This window comes from Myxine glutinosa, chromosome 4, assembly GCF_964187855.1.
Source record: "Myxine glutinosa chromosome 4, kmMyxGlut1.1, whole genome shotgun sequence".
Taxonomy (NCBI): domain Eukaryota; kingdom Metazoa; phylum Chordata; class Myxini; order Myxiniformes; family Myxinidae; genus Myxine; species Myxine glutinosa.
This window is the reverse complement of record NC_136264.1, coordinates 75,080,746-75,107,857: the sequence shown is the minus strand read 5'-3', so window position 1 is coordinate 75,107,857 and position 27,112 is coordinate 75,080,746. Positions and strand designations below refer to the sequence as shown.

At 45.6% G+C, this 27,112-nt stretch overlaps 1 protein-coding gene across 5 annotated transcripts in view; it reads right to left on the bottom strand.

Moving 5' to 3' along the window:
- Positions 1-1,719: 1,719 nt before the first annotated feature.
- LOC137424807 (cytokine-inducible SH2-containing protein) overlaps positions 1,720-27,112 on the bottom strand; it is a 47,209-nt gene continuing 21,816 nt past the window's right edge. Inside the window, exons 2-4 of one of the 5 annotated variants that reach the window (XM_068112660.2) lie at positions 19,149-19,327; positions 7,215-7,373; positions 1,720-7,118 (exon numbers count right to left, since the gene is read on the bottom strand). In XM_068112660.2, the coding sequence (XP_067968761.2) occupies positions 6,775-7,118; positions 7,215-7,373; positions 19,149-19,327 (682 nt within the window). In that variant the 3' untranslated portion in view covers positions 1,720-6,774. Of the gene's footprint in view, positions 7,374-19,148; positions 19,328-27,112 lie in introns of all 5 variants that reach the window. The other 4 variants (XM_068112661.2, XM_068112658.2, XM_068112657.2 and 1 more) reach the window with 4 other exon arrangements.

Sequence of the window (27,112 nt, the reverse complement as noted above, 5' to 3'; positions counted from 1 at the left end):
TGACATCACTTGTGCTCTTGGGTCGAGGCTATCCGTGTGACATTGTGATTTCTAAATAAATGGCCAAGATATTGACATGAATTAGGATAAACTTAGCCCCCATTCTAGTTCTTCGATGAATGTTTAAAACAGCTTTTGTGATTTTGTGAACAATTAAATTATGTATTGCTATTTGACAGCACAACATTCTTTATTAAAAAATATAACCCAGAATTCAAACAGGAAAGAAGTCAACTCATTTTGAAACCACAATTCAGCCATCACCCACACAATCACAAATGATAAAGTGGAGGCTGTCACCACATTAACCAACATGAAATATGGAGAAATTGCATTTGCTTCCACATTCCCTTTTATCATATTACTGCTCATCTTTCTTCTCAGACATTTTCTTTACCATATCTCAACTGCATTCCTGGCTATTATGAATTACATAATGATATACTTTGGTACTGGATGTAGCATTTAGTTCCATGTGCTCGGTTTTAGAAGGGAAGTGGAGGTTCACACCGAGGCAGTGGTAAGCTCAAGTTTAAGGAATAAATGTAACACCAATGAAAAAGCAAGGAAACATCTCCCCGTACGCAGCCAAAATAGTGCTCTGCTTCCACTACAGCACCATGTTTACTTCCTTGCACTGATTGGTCTGATCATACTAAAAGACATGCGCAAGGTAAAAAGTGAGAAACATTCTTCTTTATCGCTACATAGTCAAAATGGCTTCGTAAAAAAATCGACTCTCGTCTACACCGGTTTGTTCATTTTTGTTTAACGCGCATCGCTGAGTGATTTGGAGCGTCACTGAGTGAATGATGCGTGTACTTCTTTTATAACCGTTTCAATTCTCCTAAAAAAACAACAACCTTGACTACCATGTACAAAGAAGTTGCTAGCTTGAAAACAAATCAGAATGAAGAGGCAGTAAGGGTAAAAAGTTTGACATTTTGAGGTACAGTTATTGTGATAGTTCCAAAAAAAAAAAATCAATGTAAACGTAAGTTTGCTAACTTTAGCTACACAAATCTTAAAAGTCGTAATAATTTTTAATCGGCGAAGTGTCCGACAGAAAGAGAATCTAAGGATCAGCCCTGAGCTCTGATTTTGTGGAATCATAAAACTGGAACTTGATCGCAGCAATGACCATGACAATACGCACTCCCATGTTTTATGACGATTGAGATTTTACCACAATCTCGTTTTCTGTACTAGAATCCTATGATAATCAAGTTCTGAAATAATGCTCATGTGGGGAAAAAAACGCAACTTATTATTTTCATTTAAACTTACAAGACAATTCAACAGCATTCAAATACAATGGAATGTTAATGTTAGGCAAGGAAAAAGCAAGAGTCAACCTTCGCCAATTCGAATGTACGTTCTGGAGATCAGAGGAATTAGTGATAAAAACATGTTTGTGTCCCCAAGATCAGTTGACGAAGTGAAGCTAAGTATGTTCAATATTCACATAGTGTTACAAAAACCTATAGCAATACAACCATTTCAAACTGAACAATCATTTAAATACAGATTACTGTGAGCACCAGAAAAGGAGTGGCTTTAGAAACACATGCTACATACATCAAATACAATAGAGTACACTGGTAAATGTATCGATGTACCAAATACAATGCAACTGTGCTTCACATACCTGTCTGGTCCTTTTGGGGACTATAAAGGGGTGAAGGGTACTGTGGAACACAAGGGACTGCTGAAAGAGTGTAAAACAGAGCTCCAAACCTCCTGTCGTTTATTTCATTGAGCGAATTCCACACAACTGTAATCTACAAAAATGTGACTTTGCTGCTCAAAGTGCGGAAAGCTTTAATGTGAATCTGGAACAATAGATAGGAACTCATTTAGTGCAGTGCTCTATAATGGAAATGCTTTGTGGAGACGGCCATTCATCATTATCCTCCCTAATGACCTCCATCTCCATGGAGTCCATCGACATAATTTTTGCAGGTCAAGAAATCTTTTTCATTTTATTGAATTCATATTATGTTCATTGTCTTCATTGGGTACTAGAAGCTCTGAGTGAACCCCAACAGTAAAGTATCCAAAGCAAATTAATGCAGGTTTTAATTGATGTACAGCCAATGATACAATATTCAGTACAAATAGGTAAAAGGAATTCTATACAATGTGATAGTTCAAACTTTAAAAAGAGTTTATTTGAATCTATGAAAAAGGTTTCCATATCGGACCCTATTCAAATTGCTTGATTTAAATAGGTGAAGGTGACAGAAATAATTGGAAAAAAATTAAGATAATAAAATAAACCCTGGGCTATTTAAGGTTATGCAAATAACATATAAATATGAAATGTGTATTCATCCATTCCTCCAAACTATTTTATAGAGAAGTCCCATTATCCATCAAACAGACAAAATAGGTCAAATAAGTTGCACAAACCAGATTTATACAGCAGGCCTGCAGACCACTCTCAACACACTCACCATGGAAAACACTAAAACCAGAAGGCATCATAGAATGGAAATTAATCATGATGGTTAGTGTCATTCTGCATAGGCAGACAGGTAGAACAACAATGGATGAGATCAACAGAACATTGATCAAAGTATGCTAACTGGCATGGTATGCAAGGAGAAGCTGACGTTTTGAGTGTTGAGCCTTCGCTGGAGCAAAAAGCAAGATGGGTTTGGGGCAAAGGTTGATATAGGATGGGAGTGAGTCAAAGGTGCATGTGTCAGAGCTACGTCATGGATCAGCATTTACGTGGGGAAGGAATGACTCATTTTGACACTTCTCAAAAAGGATGGTCAGGATTCAGGAGGTAAAAGTCATGGAGATGGGGAAAAAGGAAGAACTAATATGAGAGGGGCCGGAAGGGGTTGTGGGAGGAACAAGGAACCAAAAAAATGGATGGGGAGAGAAGAGAAAAATAGCCAAAACAGACAACTAAATTAAATCAAAAAAGGGAAGGAGAGAGATCAGAGGTGATAAAAAGAGAAGATTGATAAAATGAAATGAAAGAAAATAATATAAAACAAAGACAAAAAGACATAAAATGCCCCCCCCCCCCGTGGTTTTAGCAATTTTGCTATACTGACTTAAAGGCTGCCAGTCAGAAATTTTTGGTTGGCTTATAAAACAATACTTTCTGCATATGTGCACTCTCATATATTGTCTTTGTGCCACGTTTTAACAAAACCAGTCCATGCATGTTCGAGAAATGGTTGGGGACACGTTTCAGTAACAAAATGGCCGCCTGTTGGCCATATTGCATCTGATCTCGAAAACAAATGATGTGCATATGTAACCCATCATTCAATATCTGTGTGTCAAGTTTTAATAAAATCGATAAATGCATGTCCGAAAATGGTTGAGGATGTGTTCAATATCGGTTTTCTTTTTTACAACTAAAATGGCCGCCAGTGTACCAGTCGGCCATCTTTAATCAGATCGCAAAATAAAATGAGGAGCACGTGTACAGCAAAAATTACTAAAACCATGGGGGCTGTGACATTTTATGTCTTTTTTTCTTGTGTATATTGGTGAGACCGGGTGAAGACTGGGTGATTGCTTCAAACAACACTTACACTTAAATTCCTCTACTTCTACGCGGATCTCTTCTAAAAGCCCTTGTTCACCCCTGAGATAGATACTCTCCACTTTTGGAAGTTCCCCCGACTGTTCCAGTGTAAAGGTAGAAGCAAAAAAAAAATTAGTTAATGAGTTTGCCGTCTCACCTTCATCGTCTATCAATTCTCCTGTGCTATTCCTCAATAGGCCCATACTCCTCTTATCCCTTTATTTACCACTTATATACTTAAAGAATGCCTTGTTATGTTTAATACTTTTGTCTATGTCCTTTGCATATGCACATTTGGCCTGCCAAGTTATTTTCTTAACTACGGCAGTTATTTTCTTTACTTGCTCGATATACAAACCAAGAGATCTGTCCAAGTGGGTTGCTGAATCTTTCTGGATATTCATTTAGTCACATGGCAGTCAGTCTGTGGTATGTTTCTACATTTCAGCACCATGGACTGTCAGAAGCATAAAGAACAAAGTCTAATCTTCATAACACGCCCTGTTTTGATGGTTCCATAGTGGGTTTTTGTTGTATTATCACTATTGTTTTTTGTCATCATTTATTATTTTAATCACACTTGCAAATTAATTTTAAAATATTTTATTCTAAGATTGTGAGCATTGCTTGACAGTGCAATCTTCCATTGTTTATGGGCAAATAGTAAGTTATTAAATTTAATCAAATTCAATAATCAGCATAAAAAATTCCTCAGGTGATTAACGGGCACTTTTCATTCACTTAGACCTGTTTTACAACTTTAAAAAAAAAATTCCCTGCTCTTTTTCCCCCTTTTTTCTTTTACTAGTACACCCGCTCACTACGGGAGCGGCAGGGGGAGTCATGTTATTACACTTTTTATTATTGCTAATTAGTATTGCTATGACTTATGTTAGATTAGGTCATTGAAAGGATCAGACCATGCATGACATTATAACATGTTAGATCAGGTCATTGAAAGGATCAGAACATGCATGACATTATAACATGTTAGATCAGGTCATTGAAAGGATCAGACTGTGCATAACATTATAATATGTTAGATCAGGTCATTGAAAGGATCAGAACATGCATGACATTATAACATGTTAGATCAGGTCATTGAAAGGATCAGAAGGTGCATGACATTATAACATGTTAGATCAGGTCATTGAAAGGACCAGAAGGTGCATGATATTATAACATGTTAGATCAGGTCATTGGAAGGATCAGAAGGTGCATAACATTATAACATGTTAGATCAGGTCATTGAAAGGATCAGAAGGTGCATGACATTATAACAGGTTAGATCAGGTCATTGAAAGGATCAGAAGGTGCATGACATTATAACATGTTAGATCAGGTCATTGAAAGGATCAGAACATGCATGACATTATAACATGTTAGATCAGGACATTGAAAGGATCAGAACATGCATGACATTATAACATGTTAGATCAGGTCATTGAAAGGATCAGAACATGCATGACATTATAACATGTTAGATCAGGTCAATGAAAGGAGTCGAAGGTGCATGACATTATAACATGTTAGATCAGGTCATTGAAATGATCAGAACATGCATGACATTTTAACATGTTAGATCAGGACATTGATAGGATCAGAACATGCATGATATTATAACATGTTCGATCAGGTCATTGAAAGGATCAGAAGGTGCATAACATTATAACATGTTAGATCTGTTATATCAGGTCATTGAAAGAATCAGAACATGCATAACATTATAACATGTTAGGTCAGGTCATTGAAAGTATCAGAAGGTGCATGACATTATAACATGTTAGATCAGAACATGAATGACATTATAAATGTTAGATCAGAACATGCATGACATTATAACATGTTAGATCAGGTCATTGAAAAGATATCATTACTATTATGCCATTATATATAAGTGTTATTACTGTTGTAATGAGAAGCGGCTTTGGAAAAACGCCACGAAAAACTCCTTGGAAGAACTCCACTTTAGCGGCAGAAGGGTGTTTAGATTACAGTAGATCTATGATCAGATGTGATCGTCGACGTGATGAGCATAGACCAGATTCCTCCAAATTTATTTGTTTAGTGTTGTAAAAAGCATCAGCAACTGTTTATAAAGGTAATCATGCTTATTTGTGGTTTATATTTTTACTTCTGGTAGAGGCCGACACCGTTGGCCCGTTGCTCCCACAAAAACGGCACGATGAGCTATTCATACATGTTGACACGGCGTTTGTTCAAGGAGGAAACACCCCTTGGGGAGATGGGATATTATTCGTAATAATTTTGTTTATTAATAACTAATATTATGCTTTTGAATTTGAGAAGCGTACTTGGAAAACGCCATTACAAAGCTAGCTTACTTAACATGGATGTACATACACCTCAACATGCAACCTCAATGGCAGGGAAAACTTGTGTGCTTCCCTCTCTCTCCCCATCTTGTCTCCCCTCCCTGTAATATGTTTTATGTGTCCGTTTATCTTTTTTGTATTTTATGTGCTAATGTGTGTTTAATGTGCTAACTCCTGCACGAGCCTCGATCTTTTTTACCAAAAAAAAAAAAAAAAAATACAAGTAATACCCCCTTCGTGGAGAAAACCCCCTTGGGGAGGGGTGCAAATGAATGTGTTACAACCATCATTGGGTGACCCTTACTCCTCCTGTTAAGTTCGGTTGAGATTGGATAAGTAACGATCGAATGTATAGCGGTCAAAATTCATCAGACAGACACCAAATTGCATATTTTAGTACGATTTTGTTTTATTTACTCTAACTCTCCTTTTCCCCCTTCTAACTCTGCTTACCTTTTTTCTCCCCTTTATTGTCACTCCTCAATTTTTATCTTCGCCTTTCTAATTTTTTTTCATCTCTTTTCCTTTCCACTCCCTTTTTTGGTTTCTTGTTTCCAAATTCATCCTACGCTTCTCCCACTCTCTGTTCCTCAGACTTTTAACTCCAAAACCATGACCCTCCCTTTCCTGGGGTGTCAAAATGTGTCATTCCCACCATAAATACAACCTGATCCATGATATAGCTCTAACATATGCATGGACCTCTGACTCACTCCCACCCGAAAATCAACCTTCACTCTTATCTCCCTCTTTTCCTCTGACAAAGGGTGAGTACCTGAAATGTCAGCTTCTCCTTACTTCCCATGGCAGTTAGCACACTTCAATCAACGTTGTGATTATTCTAGCTAAAAGGCATTATAGTCAGACTAAAACCAAGTGTAAAGACTACAAAACAAATGGGTACTCTTCAAGAAAAGAAATCAGCGACTTTGGAAGAGGGAGACTGGAAGGATATGTTGCGTCCCTGTTGATGGCAATCCGGCAAAGGTGTTTGAGTGAGGGTGCAGCATGGTAAAATGGACGGTTGAAACACAAACGGAAACCCGTAGTTGAATCTTCGGTCAAGACATCCACATGAGATGCATCACCATCCTTCCCCTCTGTGCTCACTTCCTGCTCCCTTCGTGTGCATTCAACATCGTGATCATTCCAACCTTGCAAATTTCCTTCTGTCCTGCTCTTCACTTCTTTCCGACCACAGTGCCTGAGCAAATGCTTTCCTTGTCCTGCTAATGAATAAAATTCAACAAGAGCAAGACATGAGGGGAATGTAAAGAGCTTAGGTTTCACTAGAGGGTGAGAATCTAAACGATAGCCTTGCACACCTCCTGAGATGCGAATGTTTGTCGCGCCAAGTTCAGTTTTAAGGGATAGAGCAAAGAGGAATGCAGGGTGTGCACTGTCACGAATAAGGAAAGTCCCTGGAGCACAGCATGATAGTATGTTGTGAGCCTCTTCAGCAGAAAGTGCTCCCCAATAGAAACCTGCACACACAAATGTACAAAAGAAAAATATTTCAGAAAAAAACAAACAAAAAAAACATGAACATCTCTGTGTGTTGGCATCAGCTATCACGGGAAATGTGTTACATCAGCGCAATATATCAGTGCATTTTCCATCCAATCATAAGTTTTGTGTCAATCGATGAAGCGGTTGTGGCGAAAATAAATTAAAAGTGAATAAAGGTGAACAAGTGAGGACAAGAAAAAAAACAATGAGGGCCTCATTCGACGTTTCACAATGGTTGTGTACGCCTATTACTAGTTGTATATTTTATTAACTCCTTCATTAGAGGGACATAGGCCTGGTGTTGGCTTAGCGGTTAGGGTGCCGGCCTGGAATCCTATTAACTTGGGTTTGAATCCCGGTCAATTGCTGAATTAATGCCAGGGGGGGTTGACGCAGCCTGTCATCCTTCCGAGGTCGGCAAATCGAGTACCAGTTCACTGGTAATTCCCTGTGTGTCGCAAGAGGCGACCAACAGGGTTGGCGGCAGGAAGGGCATCCGGCCATAAAACATTGCTTCAAAAAGGGAACCAAGGTGCCGGAAAAAGGCCAACCCCTGCTCTGTGGGGAATATATAGCCTCTAAAGGTGGTTCTTGACTAGAGGGACAGAAGTTACTGTCCTACTGCACTGCCCTAAGATAATTCACTGCAATAGAGTATTCCTACTTGGTTACAAACACAAAACATAGTGTAAAGTTAGTAAAACACCTCTTTAAATTCTGATTTGAACAAGATTTCCCAGTGGGGCAAATGTAATCAAGTTAGGTTTAATGCTTCTAAAACTCTATTTCTTCCCATCTCTCTCTATAAAACTCCTCTCAACTCTCCAATCTCCTTTGAAAGCTCCACAATTACACCATGTGATTCAATAAACCTACTAGGTATTTCCCTAACATCAAATTTATCCTGGAATCCACACATTACACAAACAGATAAGTCTACCTCGAAGAAACTGGGAGTCCTGTTCAGATGTCAAAGATTCTTCTCCTCTCAACAGTTGCTTCAACTATATGAAGGATTGATTCATCCTTGTATAGAGAACTGCTCTCACATCTGGGGAGGTTCTAGCTCCACATATGCACTGGACATAATTGAATCCAAAGTAATCCGACCTATCAACTCTCCCAATCTGACCTCAAAACTCCACCCACCCTGAATTACCCTGCAATGTTGGTTCTCTTTCTCTTTTCTACAGATATTACTTCGGTTTCTGCTTCCAATAACTTGCTGAGTGTGTACCTCCACCATTAGGGAGACCACGGAATACACGACAAGCCCCTACATCGCATGATTATTGTGTGGCCATTGGTACCTCAAGGGTGGGCCGTTATGATGTTTGTTTCTTCCCCTCCACTGCCAAACTCTGAAACTCTTTACCTTCTCATGTTTTTCCAAACACTTACGACCTTCCCCTTTTCAAAAAGCAGATTATTTTACTTCCTCAAAAACCCTTGAATCATGATCTCTTTCTTTACTTTTCTATCAATGCAGTTCCTTTCTTTAAGGTCTGGCCTCGATGAGGACTATATCGTCCGCAACTGGAGCCTTCAACATAAAAAAAAAATCATGGGAATAAAAAGGATAACCTTGCCTCCACAAAAGGAACCAAAGCAATGATGTCTCAGGCAGTCGGCTCCTATTTATACACCCAAAGAGGATGATTGGAAAGAGGAAATTAGAAAATAAAGGAGGTAAAAAAAGAATAAGTGGAAAACAAATTTGGGGTACAGTCAGCAAAGACTCACCGTTGAATATGCTCAAAAGTAATAAGTGGAAAACAAGGGGAGCTAAAATCAGCAATGACCTTCCTGCTGACGTCCTCGATTGAGTGGACTGGTTTAGCAGACTTGCTCAGTACAAATGTCATGCAAAGTAAGCACATATCCAAAATAATGAACCAAAACTAGTAGGGTCTTTAAGGACCCTAGACAAAATTTGCTTTTAACTCACTGTGCAGCAAGATGGAATTTTAAAACATCATACACATTTATAACTAACACATACAGATGAACAAACGAATCCATGAAAGACAATGTGCAACATATTTAGTTGCACATATTTTTAGTTGTCCCTACCCTCATACCTACCACATCCATTTCTCTCTGTCCCTACATAGTAAAGACCCCACTAGTTTTGGTCCATGAAATACAATGTGCAACTAAATATAGAAATAACACTCCAAAATGTATGCTTAGGGTCTGAAAAGACTGGTAGGATGTGGGTTAAACCTTGCACCTGCAGATGTTTTTTTTTCCAGCCGCCATTTTGTTTTTCAGTTTTGAATGTCAAGGACTAAAAATAGAGCTTGGTATCCTCATGTTTTGGAATCAGCACCCCAAATTAGGCTAGAAATGTATGTTACAAACTTCTACTCAAAAATGCCCTTCAAGTAGCTTTTGAAATCTCATCTAATCTCTGAGGGGTTGTTATATGAACTTGCATGTGGAACATAGATTTCCTTGTTATGATGATACGTTTCAAAGTACACAAACCTCATGTAGTTGCATTCTAAAAACTGCATACTCAAATAAAACACAAAAAATAGATTACCATGGTACTCCTACAGAAATAGAAATAAAATGAGAATGGCACTCGATAGAGAGAATACTCCCCACCAGGCTGAACAGCTTATGTTTTGTATCCCACTGACAGGTCGGATCTGGATTTGGACCTGAACCAAAATCGAATCGGTTTGTTATTGTCACCGAACCAACTCTTCCACCAAGTTTAGTCATAACTCGTCCACAAGTTTTTGAAATATCATGTTATATATCACTTTTCGCCCGATCTCTCAATGGTGAAGAATCACTTTAAAAAAGAAAAGTTTATCGTATCCGAATCCATATTCAGATCTTCACCAAAATCGAAATGATTCGGTCTTGCCACACACCCAACCTCTCCACAAAGTTTCGTCTGAATCCGTCCATACCTTTTTTGAGATACTGTGCTTGTGTAGCGGCTACCGCTGGGTTTTCACAATCGCCTTGCACCTATCAAGGACGCGGAGCGATCACCATGCCGGGCTCGTCCAGGACGCCCGGGCAGGCTCGCCCTCAACTTGCCAGGCCGCAGCCAGGACGCTGGGCCACGCCCCCTCTCGCCTTTCCTGGGCAAACGCTCCGGGATAATATGTATATATATTGCTGCCCGATAAACGGGCTTTTCAGAGTGCCTGAGTGTTTGGTTTGATTAAAGCAACTCGGATGAATTCCAGCTTTTTGTCGCGTCCATTCTTCCGATCGACGTGGGAGCCCCAGCTCCTTCATTGGTGACCTACCGACATGGACACGGCAGTCGCCCTTAAACTGCCTACCTTCTGGGAGGCTCACGCGGCGGTTTGGTTCGCACAGGCGGATTCCCTGTTCGCCCTGCGAGGCATCACGGCCGACGACACCCGCTTCCACCATGTGGTAGCAGCGCTCGGTTCGGCCACCGTGGCCCGCGCCCTGAGCCTCCTCGAGAGCCCGCCAGCCGCTGACAAATACGGCGCGATTAAGAAGCTTCTCCTCGACGCTTTCGCCCTCCCATCGGCGGAGCGCGCACGGCGCCTGCTCGACCTGCCCGAGCTCAGCGACACGCGCCCTTCCGAGCGAATGGACTACATGCTTTCACTGCTCGGCGAGCACTCTCCGGCATTCCTGTTCCGGGAGCTGTTCCTTCGTCAGCTGCCTAACCCGGTAAGCCTCACCCTGGCAAGCACGACGATCACAGATCCCCGGGCCCTTGCCAGAGAAGCCGACAAGATCTCCGCCGCAGGACAGCGCATCGCAGCGGCGACATGGGACCCACCGCCGTCCGACACAACACCCATGGCGCCCGAGCACCCGGCACGGTCGACGACCGAACTGCCGACGCAATTGGCGGCCGCTACACCAAGCCGACCACCTCCAGCACGACGACCGGGGCCTCCACCTGACCAAGCGTGGTGTTACTATCATGCCAGGTTCGGACAGAAGGCCCGGACATGCCGACCCCCGTGCACCTTCGGCAGGCCGGGAAACGGCCGGGCCGGCGTTCATTACCAGCCATGAGCGCCGGCCACACGGGCAACTTACTGTTCATCACGGATAAAGCGTCCGGACGGCGCTTCCTGTGCGACACCGGCGCCCAACTGAGCGTCATACCCGCCTCTGACCAGGACAGGCAATCCGCGGTTTGCGGCCCCTCCTTGGTTGCGGCCAACGGATCGACCATCCGCACCTTCGGCCCGCGCAACGTCACCCTCTGCTTCAGCGGCCAACGCTTTGCTTGGACGTTTGTAACCGCAAACGTGCCCATGGCTCTGCTGGGTGCCGACTTCCTCTGCGCACACGGACTGCTGGTGGACGTCCAACGGCGTCGTTTAATCAACGCCGAAACCTTCAGCTCCCTGGTATGCACATTGAGCAGCTCCGCGCCGACCGAGCTGGCATGCGCCGTCCGGGCGGCGAACGAGTTTGCTCGCCTGCTCACGGAGTTCCCGGCCCTCACGCGGCCGACGTTTTCGGCCATCGCAGTACGGCATGGGATCGAGCACCACATACCAACCACGGGCCTGCCGGTCTACGCCAGGGCCCGCCGCCTCGACCCAGCCAAGCTCGCCGTGGCGAAGGCCGAATTCGACGCATTGGAGCACCTCGGCATCGTGCGGCGCTCCGATAGCGCGTGGGCCTCGCCACTGCACATCGTGCCAAAGCCGGGGGGTGGATGGCGCCCGTGTGGCAACTACCGCCGTCTCAATGACGCTACCACCCCCGACAGGTACCCGATCCCGCATATCCAAGACTTCTCCGCCCGTCTGGCGGGACGGGTCATTTTTTCGAAAATTGATCTCATACGGGGATATCACCAGATACCTGTCAGGGCGGCCGACGTCCCTAAAACGGCAGTCATCACGCCGTTCGGCTTATTCGAATTCTTGCGGATGCCGTTTGGTCTCAAGAACGTGGCTCAGGCGTTCCAGCACTTGATGGACGGCATGCTGCGTGACCTGCCGTTCCTTTTCGTTTACCTGGACGACATCCTCGTCGCCAGCACGTCCCGGGCCGAGCACCTCCTCCACCTCCGAACACTGTTCGGGCGCCTCAGTGAGCACGGCCTCATCGTCAACCCGGCCAAATGCCACTTCGGCACGACGGCCGTTGATTTTTTGGGCCACCACATCACCAAGAACGGGGCCGTGCCGCTGTCAACCAAGGTCGAGGCCATCACCACGTTCCCGCGTCCCCGCACCATAAAGGCCCTGCAGGAATTCCTGGGAATGGTGAATTTTTATCACCGCTTTGTGCCCTGCGCTGCTCAACTCATGCGGCCCCTCTACGAAGCCCTCCGGGGCAAGCCGGCCAAGCACGACATCGCCTGGTCCGCAGCAATGGATGCGGCCTTCCAAAGCTCAAAGCGGGCCCTCGCCGATGCAACACTGCTCGCTCACCCTGTGCTCAACGCTCCCATCGCCCTCACCACGGATGCCTCCGACTACGCGGTGGGTGCCGTACATGAGCAATGGGTGAACGGGGTTTGGCAGCCACTCGCTTTTTTCAGCCGGCAGCTCCGGCCGAACGAGCTCAAATACAGCACGTTTGACCGGGAGCTCCTCGGTCTACACCTGGCCATCTGCCATTTCCGCCACCTCCTGGAGGGCCGACCTTTCACGGCGTTCGTCGACCACAAGCCGTTGGTTTACGCCATGGCCAAGGTCACGGAGCCGTGGTCGGCCCGCCAACAGCGCCACCTCTCCGCCGTGTCGGAGTTTACCACGGACATCCGGCACATCGCCGGCAAAAACAACGCCGTGGCCGACTGTCTTTCCCGGGCCAGCACGAACGCGGTCCACCTGGGCGTGGACTTTGCGCTTATGGCGGCGGACCAAACCACCGACACCACGGTGCAAGCCCTCCGGGCGGCGGGCACGGGCCTCCGCCTGGCCGACATCCCCTTCGCGGACACTGTCCTGCTCTGCGACGTCTCCCAAGGCCAGCCTCGCCCCATCGTGCCCGTCACCTGGCAACGCCGCATCTTCGCCTCCCTCCACGGCCTTTCCCACCCGGGCCGGAAAGCTTCCCAGAAGCTGGTGTCGGCGCGATTCATCTGGCACGGCCTTCGTCGGGACGTCCGCGATTGGACCAGCACCTGCACGGCCTGCCAACGGGCCAATGTCCACCGACACACCCAGGCCCCGCTGGCACCTTTCACCGTGCCCGAACGACGTTTCGACCACGTCAACGTGGATCTGGTGGGCCCCCTCCCCCCATCACGGGGGTTCACACACCTGCTCACCATGGTGGACAGGACCACCAGGTGGCCGGAGGCCGTTCCCCTCGTCTCCACCACCACCGCCAACGTGGCGCAGGCTTTCATCGCCACCTGGGTCGCCCGCTTCGGCGCACCGGCGGACATCTCGTCAGACAGCGGACCACAGTTCACCTCCGAGCTGTGGGGCGCGGTCGCCCGCAACCTGGGGGTCAAGCTCCACCGTACTACGGCCTACCACCCCCAAGCAAACGGGTTGTGCGAGCGATTCCACCGCTCCATGAAGGCCGCGCTCATGGCCGGCCTTCAAGACGGCGGTTGGGCCGACCAGCTGCCGTGGGTCCTTTTGGGCCTCCGCACGGCCCCCAAGGAGGACCTCCAGGCAGCCACCGCCGAGCTTGTCTATGGCCAGGCGCTACGTGTCCCGGGCGAATTCGTGCCCGACGCTACCAGTCCCTGGTCCGCAGCTCACCAGCGCTCGGACCTCCAGGAGGCCGCCCGACGGTTTGCCCCCGTGCCAACATCCCACCACGGTGACCCCCAGTCCTACGTCCCCCCAGCACTTCGCACAGCGGAGTATGTTTTTGTGCATCACGACGCACATCGGGGGCCACTCCGGCCGCCGTACGACGGGCCCTTCCGGGTGCTGCGACGGGATGACAAGTCGTTCGTCATCGACATCGGCGGCAGGTCGGACCGGATTGCGGTGGACCGCCTCAAGCCGGCGCACGTGGACGTCGACCACCCACCACGGGTGGCCCTTCCGCCACGGCGAGGCCGCCCCCTGTCCACGGTGCCCCCCACTCGACCGCCCACCACCACACCGGACCCCCTCCCACGACCCACCAGGGGTCGCTTCGCCCGGGTCATCAGGACCCCCCTCAAATTGACCCTGCCGGTGCAAGTCGATTCTGGGGGGACGTGTGTAGCGGCTACCGCTGGGTTTTCACAATCACCTTGCACCTATCAAGGACGCGGAGCGATCACCATGCCGGGCTCGTCCAGGACGCCCGGGCAGGCCCGCGCTCAACTTGCCAGGCCTCGGTCGGGACGCCCGGGCATGCCCGGGCATGCCCGGGCAGGCTCGCCCTCAACTTGCCAGGCCGCAGCCAGGACGCTGGGCCACGCCCCCTCTCGCCTTTCCTGGGCAAACGTTCCGGGATAATATGTATATATATTGCTGCCCGATAAACGGGCTTTTCAGAGTGCCTGAGTGTTTGGTTTGATTAAAGCAACTCGGATGAATGCCAGCTTTTTGTCGCGTCCATTCTTCCGATCGACGTGGGAGCCCCAGCTCCTTCACTATATCAGTTTTAGTCCTATCTCCCAATGGTGAAGAATCACTTTAAAATTATAGTAGCTGGATCCGAATCTTCACCAAAATCTAATCCTTTCTTCCTTGTCACGTACCCAACGTCTCCACCAAATGTCGTCCGAATCCGTCCACAACTTTTTGAGATATCATATTCACCGACAAACAAACAAACAGACAGGGTTGAAGACATAACCTCCATCCACCTTCAGTGGCAAAGGTAAATACCAGTTATTATTACAAGTATATAACTAAGCAAAAAAGAAAGGATCCTTAACATTGTAAAAGTTGCATGCAGAATGTGATTGGTCACCAACTGCTACAGAAACTGCACATCACAAAGTTCAGCACATAATCATCAAATTTAAAGTTATTCTGTCTGTGAACTGGAATGGAGAGCGAGATCTTCTTCACGATGTTCTTCCATTCATAGAACAGTCTCTCTTTGGGGAAGGGTTAAACATAACCTTCACTTGTGCTCCATCATCTGAGATGTTCTCATCTTCTCCAGGGAACGTTTCATTGTCAAACGACACCTTCACCCAGTAATCAAGTGGTCGACTCAGCCGAGTTGGACCCTCCTGACAACTGCCTCTTTCAATACTGTCACCACATGGAATTCCATATTTTGACTGGTAAATTAGACCTTTATCTTGACTGAGGTATCAGGTACAAAGTGACGTGCTTTTCTGGAGTCGGTGATGAAGATGACCGTCGTCATTCCTGGCCTCAAGGACAGGGTGGTTTTCTTCAACCTGTACTTGAGAGTCAAAAAATTATCTGCACACATGTCCTTACATGTCCTTTCTGTCCCTATCCTCATCCCTATCCCCATCCATTTCTCTCTGTGCTTATCGCCATACTTATCGCCATCTCAAAGAGAAATACATGTCCTTTCACCCATTCATACAGCTCGGTTCATAACCGCTCAGCTCCAAGCAAGTTCACCATGTCATTTTTTCAATTCTCGATGTAACCTCAGATAATGCAAAATTGAAGAAAAATGCCATTTCGGTTCAGACTATGTGGGGCTTTAACCTCACCAAAATGGCAACAAGCAATGTTTGAATGCATGACAAATGCAACTTCACAAATCCAAGGATACCACAATATTTTGCATGATTCTTGTAGATCTCATCAACATCTATCCAAAAATATATTTGGGTGATTTTTCCAGAGCCTCTCCCTCCCACGTGATTTATTTTTGCCTAAACTTGGTTTAAAAAAGGCAAAACTTCATATTTCAGAGGGGTTTAATGACCAGTGGGGAGACTTGAAACCAAAATATTTTCAAAATATTTGCAACACTGGTTGCCAAGGTTCTTAATGCAATACTAACATTTTAGGATAGGCATACCCTACAGGGTCATGGGTTGGGCTGAAGGTACTCCTTGTCTGGAAACTGGCCATAAGTTAGTTAGGGGCTCCCGATATATTCTTTCTTGAAAGCTCTATTCTTTACGAGTCAAACGAGGTGTGACGAATGATTGTCGCATCTAAGTTGAGCCTAGGATGTTTTTTTCTGGTCAAGGCAACTCTTTCACTTTGGGTTGACCTTTGCCAGGTCACAGGTCAAAGGGGAAATTTCTTAAAGCACGACTAGCTTTGTTAAACTAAGCGGACCCGAAAACACCCAGGTTAATTCTTCTAGTAAACCTGAGGGGGGTGGGCAATGGCTCTGGTTGACTTGGTATGGAATGGCCATAAATCACAGACTAACTATGTCAGAAGTTGCATTTTAACTTTATATCTTCTTTCCTGACTACTAACCTCAATAACTATGCAGTGGATACCTAGACATGGTGGGCACATGGCATACGCCTCCAGCTGACCTTTTTAGCAAGTTCTGGTGTGGCTCATAGGTTGAATCCTAGCAGGTAAAAACAGCAATTTGAATATAATCCCTCATTGAGCAGCTTGCCAGCTCAAATCCAGCATGAATCACTGCAGGCAGAAATGCATTCATTAAAAAAAACAAAAAAAAAACACCTTTAGAGGCCATTTTTCCCCGCAAAGCGGGGGTTGGCCTTTTTCGGGAACCGTGGTTGTTGTTGTTTTTCGGTCCCCTATTTGAAGCAATGTTTTACGGCCGGATGCCCTTCCTGACGCCAACCCTTTTTGCCGCCTTTAACGACAAACACCACGACACGACACGACACGACACGACATGACACTTTAAACTTAGACGACTTTAAACGACACGACACTTTAACGACAAACGCGACAAACAGGGAACAGGGAAACAGGGAACAGGGAACAGGGAACAGGGATGCAGAAATGCATTCATTGATGGAATATAATTATTTAACAAATAATTCTGATGTGTACTCACATAAATGAGTTATAATAATGCAAGTAGCCCTTTTAGTTAATAACTAACAGTCAGTTTGATTTCAAAAGTCAACTCAAGCGAAGTCGAAGGCATGCCATCGCAAATCTCCATGCTTCCCACCTAAAGTAAAGTTGAAAACTGGCAAAAAAAGTCCACCAAGAATGACCCAACAGCAAATTTTGAGTTAAATATTTTTTCCCATTTTCACCTCTGTTACACCAAGTCCCCACCCCCTGGGAAATGAACCGAGCAGGGGTCAAGTAAAAAAAAAGTTACATATTTTATGCATCCACCATTGTTTATTGTATATACAAAGTTTTTTTTTTTTTTATGTTTTAAAATGTGCCTGTAATTGAATTTTTGGGGATTTGACGTTTTGACCCTGCCCCAGGGGGCGGAGCCAAAATGATACTGCTCTTGTATTTTCTTGCCACGTGGTGATCATAACTAACAAGTTTGTTGAATTTCCGCACAACTGTTTAGGAGGAGATAGCGTGACGGACAGACAGACAGACAAACAGAGCCTTATCCCCCTGTTTTTTTTTAAACCTAATTTTCTGGTCAGTAAAATAATAAAACATTAAAAGCCCTATAATAAGCTAATGCTATCTTGATACAAAATAAAGAGGAGGCCATTATATGAGGTACCGGAAAAAAAAAATGAAACTAGAAAGCTTCTCAAAAGGCAAAGCCTTTTTTCTGCGAGATGAGAGCGTCTGCTTTGTACTCAAACTAAATTTGATGAAAATGAACTATTTAATAAAAATATTTTACATTTTATTAATTGGTGTTCTCCATATTCTCATAATAAAGGTTTGTTGAACATTTGTTGAAAAGAGCTCAAATGATTAAAAAAAAAAAAAAAAGTTAAGGCCTGGACACAGACACACAAACACAAACACACACACAAACACACACACACAGTGACACACACACACACACGCACACACACACACACACACACACACACGATTGCAAAACCCCATCTCCTGCTCCGCTAGGGGATGGGCTAATTACTCCCCAAAATTACTGTCTAAATTGTCCACACTAGGGCATGCCCGTACTATATCTATATCTAAAATTATATCCCCCCCCTCTATTTACATGAAATGGTTTGGTCCAAAGCGAACGGCTTGCGAGTACGGTGACAATCCCCCCCCTCTATTTACATGAAATGGTTTGGTCCATTCGCAAAGCCAAAGCGAACGGCAGTTACGAATCGCAGTTACGATGAATCGCAAATTAGTTTTAATTAGTTTTAAAACATAGTTTAACGGCAACATAGTTTGCCGACGGGAAATAAATGAATACGCTCTCAAATGTGCCATCCGAGGCAGAGTCTGTTCGCCACGTTCGGCACACGTGATAGCTCGCTGCTCTCTGATTGGTTGAATCGTTTTTTGGACATAGCTCGGTAACTACTTCTGCGATTAATTTAAAACCTTGAAAAGGCACATCCTCGGGTCCCCAGCAATATACCTGGCAAGTTTCAAGTATATCGGACCGGTAGTTGTCGAGAAACAGCGGTCACAGACAAACATACAAACAAACATACACACAGAGATTAGTGGAATTATAGATAGATATCATAAGAAGGATTAGGAACAGCAACAACCAAGCAAACCTGACTGAGTGATAAGTCTGATCACTATAATAATGGATTCAAAAATATTTAGTCAATTTAACATGATGTTGCTGTTACATCGAAACCAGCTTACATGGAAATTTAACCTATCACACCAATTTAACATCAGAACTACAATACAATTTTACAGTTGCCCCAGAAAATTAAACTTTGAAATCAAACAACAAATGAGATGAGAGTAATATAGTAACTGAGTTCACATTGCAAAATAGTGAAATTCAAAACAATCTCCAACCTGAGAGGATCAGCTGCCTTTGATCAGCACCATGCATGGGAGAGGATTCTGAGGGTGATTCAGCATTAAAAACTGGACGATGCACCTTGCTGTTCAGGATGGACAGTGTAGGGGCAGAAATGGCAAGCTTGGAATCATGGTACATCACGAGGTGAGGTGAAGCCTCGACCCCCAACCACCTCAAAAAAAAAAAAAAAAAGTTTATTTTCTAGGATACGCGTTCCCTTTCAAATGTAAAGCAAAACAAAACATGTACATACACTAAAGTCCTGTTAGTCAGGGCCCTTAGGGATATTTTGGGGCCGTTTGGTTCAAATTCTTCCAAAAGCACCAACTTTGGCCCAGATGTTGCCCATGCCATACTCTTTCGATTTTTGACGGGCGCCAAGACGGGCGCCCCCCCCCCCTCGGGGGCCCCATATTGGCGAAATACTAAATGGCCGCCACCCGGATTAGAGGAAAATCAGTTAAATAACCAAAAGGGTTGGAATCATGTATGATACCACTTTTCAGGGGTTTTCGAGGTCGAGGAATCCAATTATGATGTTATTTTGATCATTCGAGGTCAAGGTCAACCATCCTAAAGGTCATTTTTGAGTCAAACATGTCGGTTTTTTAGTTTTTTGTCAATATTTACGCGAGGTTCACCATTTTATGTTTCTGGGTTGGGTAATCGAACTCTGACCTTATTTTTGACAATTAGAGGAAATATTTACATGTCCATTTCCTAATTTTCAGGCATATGCAGTTCATCAGTCTAATTACAAAGGTACGGATTTTGATGTTTTATGAACTGTATGCCATATCCTTGTGTTTAATTTTTGTGCGATCATGATCCGGGTTCATGTATACATAATTGTATACATGTCATAAATATGACGTCATAGGTCATGTGACCTGGCGGCCATATTGGATATTATGAAAACCTTAAAAATGGATCCCTGCCTTCATTTGTCGATCGATTCATTTTGAACTTTGACCACTTATAGTACGCCATGTGATTGGATGCATATCCTAATTATGACGTCATAGGTCAGGTGACATGGCGGGATGGACCGGTATGGTCCCCGGATCATACCGCCCTTGGCGCCCGTCAAAAATCGAAAGAGTATGGCATGGGCAACATCTGCGCCACATTTGATGCTTTTGGAAGAATTTGAACCAAAATATCCCTAAGGGCCCTGACTATGTGGAAACCCTTAGGCAATTGCACCTTCAATTCAGGTACGGTAAAAAAGAAAATAAATGCTTCACCAAATGGTCACCTACTTTCAATAAATGGTAACAGAAAATACTCAGGTAACTTTTGAATGCAAATTCTTTTTTAAAGAAAAAAAGAAGGAAAACACATTTTAAAATCATTTATCAAACAACCTCAACCAATAACTTGACCACATGTATGGATACCTCATCCACAGAGCATTGATTTGGAACACGACGTAAAAAAAGAAATTTGAAACTAACATTTGGATTTGCAAAAGTTCACAATGACAGGTACAGTGAAAAATAGAGAGAGGAGAAATAACGAAATGGGGGGAAGAAGAAAAAAGGGGAGAAAGACACCAAAAATATGGATATGGACAGAGAGAAATGGATGGGGAAAGGGATGAGGGTAGGGACAGAGAGAAATGGATGGGAATAGGGATGAAGATAGGGACAAAGAGAAATGGACAGGGATAGGGATGAAGATAGGGACAGAGAGGAATGGACAGGAATAGGGATGAAGATAGGGACAGAGAGGAATGGACAGGAATAGGGATGAAGATAGGGACAAAGAGAAATGGCCAGGGATAGGGATGAAGATAGGGACAGAGAGGAATGGACAGGAATAGGGATGAAGATAGGGACAGAGAGGAATGGACAGGAATAGGGATGAAGATAGGGACAGAGAGGAATGGCCAGGGATAGGGATGAAGATAGGGACAAAGAGAAATGGACAGGAATAGGGATGAAGATAGGGACAGAGAGGAATGGACAGGAATAGGGATGAAGATAGGGACAGAGAGGAATGGCCAGGGAAAGGGATGAAGATAGGGACAGAGAGGAATGGATGAGGATAGGGATGAGGATAGGGACAGAGAGAAATGGATTAGGATAGGGATGAGGATAGGGATGAGGATAGGGACAGAGAGAAATGGATGTGGATAGGGATGAGGATAGCGACAGAGAGAAATGGATGAGGATAGGGACAGAGAGAAATGGATGTGGATAGTGATGAGGATAGGGACAGAGAGAAATGGATGAGGATAGGGACAGAGAGAAATGGATGTGGATAGGGATGAGGATAGGGATGAGGATAGGGACAAAGAGAAATGGATGAGGATAGGGATGAGGATAGGGACAGAGAGAAATGGATTAGGATAGGGATGAGGATAGGGATGAGGATAGGGACAGAGAGAAATGGATGTGGATAGGGATGAGGATAGCGACAGAGAGAAATGGATGAGGATAGGGACAGAGAGAAATGGATGTGGATAGGGATGAGGATAGGGACAGAGAGAAATGCATGTGGATAGGGATGAGGATAGGGACAGAGAGAAATGGATGTGGATAGGGATGAGGATAGGGACAGAGAGAAATGCAGGTGGATAGGGATGAGGATGAGAGAGAGAAATGGATGTGGACAGGGATGAGAATAGGGACAGAGAGAAATGGATTAGGATAGGGATGAGGATAGGGGCAGAGAGAAATGGATGAGGATTGGGATGAGGATAGGGCCAGAGAGAAATGGATGTGGATAGGGATGAGGACAGGGACAGAGAGAAATGGACGTGGATATGGATGAGGACAGGGACAGAGAGAAGTGGATGTGGATTGGGATGAGCATAGGGACAGAGAGAAATGGATGTGGATAAGGATGAGGACAGGGACAGAGAGAAATGGATGTGGATTGGGATGATGATAGGGACAGAGAGAAATGGATGTGGATAGGGATGTGGACAGGGACAGAGAGAAATGGATGTGGATAGGGATGAGGATAGGGACAGAGAGAAATGGATGGGGGAAGGGACAGAGAGAAATGGATGGGGAAGGGACAGAGAGAAATGAATGGGGATAGGGATGAGGATAGGGACAGAGAGAAATGGATGGGGGAAGGGACAGAGAGAAATGGATGGGGAAGGGACAGAGAGAAATGAATGTGGATAGGGATGAGGATAGGGACAGAGAGAAATGGATGGGAAAGGGACAGAGAGAAATGAATGGGGATAAGGATGAGGATAGGGACAGAGAGAAATGGATGGGGAAGGGACAGAGAGAAATGGATGGGGATAGGGATGAGGATAGGGAGAGAGAGAAATGGATGAGGATAGGGATGAGGATAGGGAGAGAGAGAAATGGATGAGGATAGGGAGAGAGAGAAATGGATGTGGATTGGGATGAGGATAGGCACAGAGAGAAATGGATGTAGATAGGGATGAGGACAGGGACAGAGAGAAATGGATGTGGATTGGGATGAGGATAGGGACAGAGAGAAATGGATGTGGAGAGGGATGAGGACAGGGACAGAGAGAAATGGATGTGGATTGGGATGAGGATATGGACAGAGAGAAATGGATGTGGATAGGGATGTGGACAGGGACAGAGAGAAATGGATGTGGATAGGGATGTGGACAGGGACAGAGAGAAATGGATGTGGATAGGGATGAGGAGAGGGACAGAGAGAAATGGATGCGGATAGGGATGTGGACAGGGACAGAGATAAATGGATGAGGATAGGAATGAGGATAGGGACAGAGAGAAAGGCATGAGGATAGGGACAGAGAGAAATGGATGAGGATAGGGATGAGGATAGGGACAGAGAGAAATGGATGGGGAAGGGACAGAGAGAAATGGATGGGGATAGGGATGAGGATAGGGAGAGAGAGAAATGGATGAGGATAGGGATGAGGATAGGGAGAGAGAGAAATGGATGAGGATAGGGAGAGAGAGAAATGGATGTGGATTGGGATGAGGATAGGCACAGAGAGAAATGGATGTAGATAGGGATGAGGACAGGGACAGAGAGAAATGGATGTGGATTGGGATGAGGATAGGGACAGAGAGAAATGGATGTGGAGAGGGATGAGGACAGGGACAGAGAGAAATGGATGTGGATTGGGATGAGGATATGGACAGAGAGAAATGGATGTGGATAGGGATGTGGACAGGGACAGAGAGAAATGGATGTGGATAGGGATGTGGACAGGGACAGAGAGAAATGGATGTGGATAGGGATGAGGATAGGGACAGAGAGAAATGGATGTGGATAGGGATGTGGACAGGGACAGAGATAAATGGATGAGGATAGGAATGAGGATAGGGACAGAGAGAAAGGCATGAGGATAGGGACAGAGAGAAATGGATGAGGATAGGGATGAGGATAGGGACAGAGAGAAATGGACAGGGATGGGGATGAGGATAGGGACAGAGAGAAATCGATGTGGATAGGGATGAGGACAGGGACAGAGAGAAATGGATGTGGGTCGGGATGAGGATAGGGACAAAGAGAAATGGATGGGGATAGGGATGAGAGTAGGGACAGTGAGAATTTGACGGGGATAGGCATGAGGATAGGGACAGAGAGAAATGGACAGGGATAGGGATGAGGGTACGGACAAAGAGAAATGGATGGGGATAGGGATGAGGATAGGGACAGAGAGAAAGGGATGTGGATGGGGATGAGGATGGGGACAGAGGGAAATGGATGTGGATAGGGATGAGGATAGTGACAGAGAGAAGTGGATGAGGATAGGGACAGAGAGAAATGGATGTGGATTGGGATGAGGATAGGGACAGAGAGAAATGGATGAGGATAGCGACAGAGAGAAATGGATGTGGATAGGGATGAGGACAGGGACAGAGAGAAATGGATGTGGATAGGGATGAGGATAGGGACAGAGAGAAATGGATGAGGATTGGGATGAGGATAGGGACAGAGAGAAATGGATGTGGATAGGGATGAGGACAGGGACAGAGAGAAATGGATGAGGATAGGGATGAGGATAGCGACAGAGAGAAATGGACAGGGATGGGGATGAGGATAGGGACAGAGAGAAATGGACGTGGATAGGGATGAGGATAGGGAGAAAGAGAAATGGATGTGGATAGGGATGAGGACAGGGAGAGAGAGAAATGGATGTGGGTCGGGATGAGGATAGGGACAGAGAGAAATGGATGAGGGTACGGGTGAGGATAGGGAGAGAGAGAAATGGATGCGATGTGGACAGGGATGACGATAGGGAGAAAGAGAAATGGATGTGGATAGGGATGAGGATAGGGAGAGAGAGAAATGGATGTGGATAGGGATGAGGATAGGGACAGAGAGAAATGGATGTGGGTCGGGATGAGGATAGGGACAGATAGAAATGGATGCGATGTGGACAGGGATGACGATAGGGACAGAGAGAAATGGATGTGTATAGGGATGAGGATAGGGAGAGAGAGAAATGGATGTGGATAGGGATGAGGATAGGGACAGAGAGAAATGGATGAGGGTAGGGATGAGGATAGGGACAGAGAGAAAGGGATGCGATGTGGACAGGGATGACGATAGGGAGAAAGAGAAATGAATGTGGATAGGGATGAGGATATGGACAGAGAGAAATGGATGAGGACAGGGATGAGGATAGGGACAGAGACAAATGGATGAGGATTGGGACAGAGAGAAATGGATGAGAATAGAGATGAGGATAGGGACAGAGAGAAATGGATAGGGATGAGGATAGGGAGAGAGAGAAATGTACAGGGATGGCGATGAGGATAGGGACAGAGAGAAAGGAATGTGGATGGGGATGAGAATGGGGACAGAGAGAAATGGACGGGGATAGGGATGAGGATAGGGAGAGAGAGAAATGTACAGGGATGGGGATGAGGATAGGGACAGAGAGAAAGGGATAGAGAGAAATGGATGTGGATAGGGATGAGGATAGGGACAGAGAGAAATGGACAGGGATGGGGATGAGGATATGGAGAAAGAGAAATGGATGTGGATAGGGATGAGGATAGGGAGAGAGAGAAATGTACAGGGATGGGGATGAGGATAGGGACAGAGAGAAAGGGATGTGGATGGGGATGAGGATGGGGACAGAGAGAAATGGATGAGGATAGGGACAGAGAGAAATGGATGTGGATAGGGATGAGGACAAGGGCAGAGAGAAATGGATGTGGATAGGGATGAGGATAGGGACAGAGAGAAATGGATGAGGATTGGGATGAGGATAGGGACAGAGAGAAATGGATGTGGATAGGGATGAGGACAGGGACAGAGAGAAATGGATGAGGATAGGGATGAGGATAGTGACAGAGAGAAATGGACAGGGATGGGGATGAGGATAGGGACAGAGAGAAATGGACGGGGATAGGGATGAGGGCACGGACAAAGAGAAATGGACAGGGATAGGGATGAGGGTACGGACAAAGAGAAATGGACAGGGATAGGGATGAGGGTACGGACAAAGAGAAATGGATGGGGATAGGGACAGAGAAATGGATGAGGATAGGGACAGAGAGAAATGGATGAGGATAGGGATGAGGATAGGGACAGAGAGAAATGGACAGGGATGGGGATGAGGACAGGGACAGAGAGAAATGGATGTGGATAGGGATGAGGATAGGGAGAAAGAGAAATGGATGCGGGTCGGGATGAGGCTAGGGACAGAGAGAAATGGATGTGGATAGGGATGTGGACAGGGACAGAGAGAAATGGATGAGGATAGGGATGAGGGTACGGACAAAGAGCAATGGACAGGGATAGGGATGAGGGTACGGACAAAGAGAAATGGATGGGGATAGGGATGAGGATATGGACAGAGAGAAATGGATGTGGATCAGGATGAGGGTAGGGACAGAGAAATGGATGAGGATAGGGACAGAGAAATGGATGAGGATAGGGACAGAGAGAAATGGATGAGGATAGGGATGAGGATAGGGACAGAGAGAAATGGACAGGGATGGGGATGAGGACAGGGACAGAGAGAAATGGATGTGGATAGGGATGAGGATAGGGAGAAAGAGAAATGGATGCGGGTCGGGATGAGGCTAGGGACAGAGAGAAATGGATGTGGATAGGGATGTGGACAGGGACAGAGAGAAATGGATGAGGATAGGGATGAGGATAGGGACAGAGAGAAATGGATGTGGATGGGGACAGAGAAATGGATGGGGATGGGGACAGAGAGAAAGGGATGAGGATAGGGACAGAGAGAAATGGACGGGGATAGGGATGAGGATAGGGAGAGAGAGAGAAATGGATGTGGATAGGGATGAGGATAGGGAGAAAGAGAAATGGATGGGGATAGGGATGAGGATAGGGACAGAGAGAAATGGATATGGGTCGGGATGAGGATCAGGACAGAGAGAAATGGATGAGGATTGGGACAGAGAGAAATGGATGAGAATAGGGATGAGGATAGGGACAGAGAGAAATGGATGAGGATAGGGATGAGGATAGGGACAGAGAGAAATGGATGAGGATTGGGACAGAGAGAAATGGATGAGAATAGGGATGAGGATAGGGACAGAGAGAAATGGATGAGGATTGGGACAGAGAGAAATGGATGAGAATAGGGATGAGGATAGGGACAGAGAGAAATGGATGAGAATAGGGATGAGGATAGGGACAGAGAGAAATGGATATGGATTGGGATGAGGATAGGGAGAGAGAGAAATGGATGAGGATAGGGATGAGGATAGGGAGAGAGAGAGAAATGGATGAGGATAGGGATGAGGATAGGGAGAGAGAGAAATGGCTGTGGATACAGATGAGGATAGGGAGAGAGAAATGGATGAGGATAGGGATGAGGATAGGGAGAGAGAGAAATAGACAGGGATGGGGATGAGGATAGGGACAGAGAAAAATCGATGTGGATAGGGATGAGGACAGGGACAGAGAAAAATGGATGTGGGTTGGGATGAGGATAGGCACAGAGAGAAATGGATGAGGATAGGGATGAGGATGGGGACAGAGAGAAATGGACAGGGATGGG